This window comes from Myxocyprinus asiaticus, chromosome 10, assembly GCF_019703515.2.
Source record: "Myxocyprinus asiaticus isolate MX2 ecotype Aquarium Trade chromosome 10, UBuf_Myxa_2, whole genome shotgun sequence".
In the NCBI taxonomy this organism is placed as follows: domain Eukaryota; kingdom Metazoa; phylum Chordata; class Actinopteri; order Cypriniformes; family Catostomidae; genus Myxocyprinus; species Myxocyprinus asiaticus.
The window spans coordinates 48,496,821-48,503,276 of NC_059353.1; the positions used below are offsets into that span (position 1 = coordinate 48,496,821).

General features: G+C 32.0%; 1 protein-coding gene across 1 annotated transcript; it reads left to right on the top strand.

Moving 5' to 3' along the window:
- The first annotated feature begins 2,705 nt into the window (after positions 1-2,705).
- On the top strand, positions 2,706-6,255 carry gcgb (glucagon b). The gene is made up of 4 exons (XM_051709015.1): positions 2,706-2,867; positions 3,282-3,384; positions 3,843-3,998; positions 6,009-6,255. Exons 2-4 carry the CDS (start codon positions 3,284-3,286, stop codon positions 6,127-6,129), a joined length of 378 nt encoding a protein of 125 aa, XP_051564975.1. The 5' UTR covers positions 2,706-2,867; positions 3,282-3,283; the 3' UTR covers positions 6,130-6,255.
- Positions 6,256-6,456: the final 201 nt, after the last annotated feature.

A 6,456-nucleotide genomic window follows, 5' to 3' on the forward strand; every position in this document is an offset into this window, starting at 1 on the left:
TGGACGTCACTGATTTCATATGAATATCAGTTAAAACCCACATAATTTGATTTCAGTCCAAATCACTGATGGGAGAGTAGCAGATAAGCGATTTTAGCCATTCTAGAATTTCCACAAACTAACCGTTTGATTAGCCATGGCCCCTCTTCCCAAAACCCGCACTCAAAAGATACCATATGAGCTTTATAGAAGCCGATATCGAGCAGGAGCGGTTGTCAAAAACAACAGCAGTAAAATAGCACCCTCTACTGACAACTGTTATGAGCAACAGGGCATAAAAATGGCATTAAGCCTCAATAATTCACTGCAACTACAATACTATGAGAACACGCAAAAAGATTGACAGGCAGAAAGCGTCAGAGTTACAAAGTCTAGAGCTGTCACAGAGACTGGTGAGATATCTCAGGACACTTATTTCATGAATATCTTTCAGGGGGTAGGAACATTTTTTGCATACATTTCCATGAAAAAAAAATCGCTTTATGGAATGGTATGCAAAAACAATTATGAACGGTATGTCCGTGGACCGTGGTCTCTGACACTGTTCTCGTATTGTAGTTTCAGCGAATTATTGAGGCTTACTGCCATTTTTATGTCATGTTGTTCATAACAGTTGTCAATTGAGGGCGCTATTTTGCTGCTGTTGTTTTTAACATCCGTTTCTGCACGATGTCGCCTCAATAAAGCTCATTTGGTATCTTTGGAGTTCGGAGTTTTGGAAAGATGGGGCGTGGCTAATTCAACGGCTCAGTCTCATGGAAGTAAAACTGCTAAAATCACTTACAGCACCTTTAAGATATGTTATGTCATTATTTGGGCTGGGAAAACTTTTTTGATTAATCACAATCTTCATTTAAATGATCTCGATAATGTTTCCCAGGATTTCCTGAACTAACTCACTCAGCTTATCATACATATCTTTAAACGTAAAAAAAGAAAGGATAATAGCGAAATAATAATATTTTCGTTAGTTAGAAGGTTGTTACCCGGCATGATGCCTATTTACCAAATAAATAAATGGACATAAATTGTGATTAGAGAAAGAAAGCGCAGAGTGATACAAAAGACATGAAACTAGCACAGCTGTTAGATATTGTAGCTTAAGACAGGTTTCCAAACAGTGGTCCGGGGACCACCAGGGGGCTGCTAGGGGGTCCACAGAAATTTGAAATGTTGACATTATTTGACTAGAGTTCCATTTCATTATGAAATCATTAGATTCATCAGGATTATTTTATTGTACTGACAGCCATAGTAAGAAATAAAAACAGAAATAAAAATTAATTGGAGTATAATTTCATGTTATGAAAAAAATCTTATTTGTCATAAATAATGGTTGTAATTCACTTTTAAACAATATTCATTGTTTTATTGTATACATTTACAAATTTATTTATATAGCGCTTTTCACAATATATATAAATATTTAAAATAAGATATTAATTTTTTAATTGAATTGAAAATCATTCTCTTCAGGTTTATACATCCAACAATGTAATTTCCAAATATATATATATATATATATATATATATATATATATATATATATATATATATATATATATATATATATATTATTATTATTATTATTATTATTATTATTATTATTTTATTTATTTTTTGGCAATGGCAATATTAAATCAAGTTTGCAAACAATACTTTATAATATCATGTTTTCTGCTTTTCTCACACAGGTGGTCCCTTGCAAGGGGATCATTAAATTTGGGGGTCCTTGGCATTAAAAAGTTTGAAAACCCCTGTTTAAGACAACGGTGAAATGTACATTTTAGAAAGTAACAATATTTAAATCAAACAAAATGAAATTTGATGTGATTATATTGATTTCTGGAAGGCTGAAGGAATACGGTAGCTTTGATAAAAATCAGAATAATATTATTACATGCAGAGGAAGGCCTCTAAGATGACACTTTATGAAAATGTATAACCTTTGTCTATATATTCAACCTTTATCATGAGTTTTATAAAACTGTCAACAAAAACTGAAAATCATAAAAATTATGAAGCAAATAAAAATGGAACACATGACACTTTGTGGTTGTCAAACATTAGAGGAACATGTCTGTAAATGCCTCTACATATGGAGCACAATGACTATAATGTGTTTAAATGTCTATGCCTAGTTTGTTTACAATTTTGTTTTAGCTCTAAATGAGAGATTTGTATTTGGACTTCCGAATTTCTTCATAATTGGAAAATTCAAACCTGCAATTTAAAAAAAAATAAAAACAAAAAAATGTAGTGTTTAGTAATTATATAAAAAAAAAAAAGCTGTACATTTTGTCACATTTTACATGCATAAAAATTCATATTAACAAAATAATTTAAATACTTTAGTCATTGTTCTGGCTTTATATCCACACCTACAGAATAAAATAATATACATGTCCCAAGATTTTCTATTCTGAAAGGGGATATCAACTGATTTCTCCCTATAGTGCAATTAAAAAAAAAAAGAAAAAGAAAAGCTTTCACCGCACAAACATCACTTCCTGGAAACGTAACTAAAAGTAGCTTTTCCTGAAGCATCAAGTTATGCAATTATTTGCTTTCCTCTGTATTTTTTAACAGGACAGCATTCTGTTTGACTATTTCCCCATCTCTCGTTTTAAACAGCTTTGCAGTGCAAATACATCCATGCATTCACATGGAATCTTGATTAATGGACTAAAAGTGTGTGTGTGTGTGTGTGTGTGTGTGTGTGTGTGTGTACCATGCCACCTGGGCATCCCTATATAAGACACTGAACATCAGGCTGGGACCATGAAATCGCACTGGGAGCCAGGAAGGAGGAACCAGCGAGACAACATCAAGATCTTTGTTCTCCGTGACAGCTCACCACAATCCAGGTGAGCAACGCAGGGGACATTACAAAAAATAATTTTCTTAATCAGTATTTTGCCATGTTTTCCAGTAAAAATATCCTTAAAATAAGATTCATTTACTTCTTGAGATGTTAAGACTAAGAAAACGTTATATTGTTTATGCTTAAAACAAGAAAAGCATTTTTTTTTTCAACATGGCAAGGAAAATAAACTTATTATAAAGTCTTATAATCTATAACAACTTTGTTTTTTAAGTTAATTCATCTTGTTTTAAGGATGTTTAGATATCTCTACAAGAAAAGTCAACAAATACTGAAGAAAATTATATTTTGTGGTTAAATTCTAGATGTTTTGTTACTATTACTTTATTTGAAATAGCAAGTCATTATTGGTCTACAGTAGCATTTATCTGAGTTGTTGTGTGGTTTGTATACACAGGTATGATGATAAAAAGGATCTACCTTTTCATTGGACTGTTACTCCTAATCCTGATCCACAGAAGCCTGCAGATTCCCATTCAAGACACGGAAGAAAATTCCAGGTATGTGCAGCTAAATTATTCGATTTCATATTTCATATTTTAAAAATGGGTATTATGCACTTGAGCATTTATATACTGGGTCATAAGCTAACTTTAACACCCTTTACTTTGCAAACTAAAGGCAGTAGAGGAAAAGCTACCATGATGTATAAATATTTAGCTATTTAAATAATATACTTTTTACATTACAGTAATGAGAATTTCTGTGCATTACTGTAATGACTATTTAGAGGGCAAATGTGCTTAATTGTCATAAAATTAATTTCACAATGCTAAAAAATCTCTTTAAAATAGGCTTCATTTGCTTTATTCAAAATATATATTTTTTATGTCTTTCCTTTGATTTTGGGGTGAAATATGACCTAGACATGTTCTTGACAGGTTTCGAGATTCACCCATTAGTACATTTTTTTCAAGAATGATGTTTTCGATATTCATGATGTTTTCTTGACTTTCAGCCTAATGTCTGACGATGCATTATTTAATGACCCGAGAGAAGTAACCAACATGAAGAGACATTCAGAGGGAACTTTCTCAAACGATTACAGTAAATACCTGGAGACCAGGAGAGCACAGGACTTTGTTCAGTGGTTAATGAACTCTAAAAGGAGTGGGTAAGTTTGTTTTTGTCAAGTAATTTTGTCCAGATGATGCACATGTTGAACGAACATCATCAACGAGGACGAAAATGTTAAAGACAGGAGGGGTTTAGAATTTTAGCAAGGGGTAAATTATCCAGTGTTGCAATGATATAAACAATGGTCATTATTCAGAAATATTTGAATGCAGAATACTACAATTGACCAATCAGAATCAAGTATTCAGAGAGCAGTGTAATATGACATAATATAAATGGTTAATTGACATGAAATGCTTTCAGAAAGTTGATTATTTTATAGTGATTATACAGTAGATGCAGCTTAATGACCACATATTATTTGAGTGACTACATGGAATATTTGTACTTTTAACCCTCCTATTGCGTTCAGAATCTGCATACATCTTTTGCATACGTGGGTCAATTTTGACCCAGTGGAATTCAAGCTTATAAATAATTCATAACACAATGGTTTTCATCTAAAACTATATTGTAAGTCATTAATAAGTTCTTAACTGTACATACATGTAAATAGATTGATATTTTTGGCATGTTAACTGACAAGTATAAAAGTTATGAATTAATATGCCATTTTTTAGAATAATAAAATGTAGAATTTTATTTTATTTATTTTTTACATTTTAAAATATACAAAACCAATGTGATATATGTGAAGAAATCTTTTTTTATTATTATTATTTTTTTTTATCAACATTTCTGTGAAATTTTATCTAAATATAACATAACATACAATTTATATTAACATCTAATGTGTGAATTAATAGTCATTTGAATGTATTTCCTATATTACTCATAACTGCTCAATACAACTTGGGGGTCAAAAGTTATGAAACCTGCACATTCATTTTCAACTAAACTTAATCAAAACAACTGTACAACTGTGTGTGTGAGTGCAGTCCCAGTAAGAGACAAAAATGTAAGTGAAGTGTTTTTAAGTAAAAATCTGATACATAGATGTACAGAAAAATCAACATAATGTCATGTGTAAAGCCACAATTGATGCCCGGGTCAAAATTGAACGACGAATGCAAAAGATGTTAAAAAAATAAAAATAAAAATAAAAATTAATGGTTATATCTCTTAAACAATTTTATTAAAAAAAAAAAAAATATTATGTGTATTTTGAAAGTCTTGACAAAGTCACAAAGTTTGGTTCCCGTACAAAAAACTATGTGGTATTTAAAAATTATTATCTACCTCTCCCAACAGGGAGTTAAAAAGTAATTTGTCAAATTTATTTTTAATTAGGGCTGTCGATGTTACGTGTTAATTTAGTGCAATTAATTCCATGAAAAAGTTATGCATTAAAAATATGTCCTTAAGGAATATTCCAACCATCAGAACAATTAAAACTTTAAGTACCACCTGTTTTCAGCAGGGGGTAGTAAGTGAAACTCCAGCTGTACAGACAACAAACCACAATCAGGCTTGCTTGACACAAGCGACAGCACAAGATGGGAACACGTTCTTGCGTTCATACATGGAGCGCAATTCCGAAGGCAGGAATCTCGAGACATTTTTCTACGTTTCAAACTACGTTTAACTAAACACTAAAGTGAGACGCCTCAGAAGCGTCCATCTGAAGCATGTGTACATTGATGCATCCTTAGAAAAGCCCTTATAATAAATCTGTGGACTGTAAGCCAATGAGAGGCTTATGTTCAGTAATATGGAAATAAACAATATATTGCATTCCAAAGCCACTTTTTGAATTGCCTTATAAATGCTTTACTCATCTGCCACAATAGTGTAATGCATTTTAGTGTTTGATCTAAATTCTTATTTTAATAATAATAATAATAATAATCATATATATATATATGCAATTAATCCAACTAATTAATTATCATTTCATGTAAATTATTAGATTAAAAATGTTAAGCGATTGACAGTCCATTATTAAACTATAAAAAAAAAAATTGTTCAAAACGTTTCCTATTTTTTTTTCTTTACTTCAGAATTAAAGTATACTACCTTTCTGAGTAATTCTGCTTTTTCCCCCCAGAGTCCCTACACGACGGCACGCAGACGGCACATACACTAGTGATGTCAGCTCATATCTGCAGGACCAAGCGGCAAAAGAGTTTGTTTCCTGGCTGAAGACAGGGAGAGGAAGACGAGACTGAAGATTCTCCAGAGTGTGATAAAAACTACCCTGAATTCCCGTGATATTCCACCATACAGTGTTTTATAATGACTAGCCCTGTCAGTTTCATTGCATCATGCAAATAAAACTTTCTTCAGATGAAGCACTCCTGTTTCAATGGCTCTTTGGTGATGTTTTTGATCTAACCGTGAACCAATGTACATTTTATATTTTTGTCAGAATAATTTTCCTCAGAATAAGACATAATGGGTCATTCCGTGTCAACTCTACCAGAGGTCCCCAGAGGCTCGGTGTACTGAAGGATTCAGTAGAAATTATAATGCTAGCCCATATGGTTCCAGAGCAA

What these genes read in the sequence shown, in the direction of transcription:
- gcgb (XM_051709015.1), top strand. Translation starts at nt 3,284, where the DNA reads ATGATGATAAAAAGGATCTACCTTTTCATTGGACTGTTACTCCTAATC. An exon ending in GACACGGAAGAAAATTCCAG is followed by an intron (nt 3,385 to 3,842) that starts GTATGTGCAGCT and finishes CTTGACTTTCAG; the next exon opens with CCTAATGTCTGACGATGCAT. An exon ending in ATGAACTCTAAAAGGAGTGG is followed by an intron (nt 3,999 to 6,008) that starts GTAAGTTTGTTT and finishes TTTTCCCCCCAG; the next exon opens with AGTCCCTACACGACGGCACG.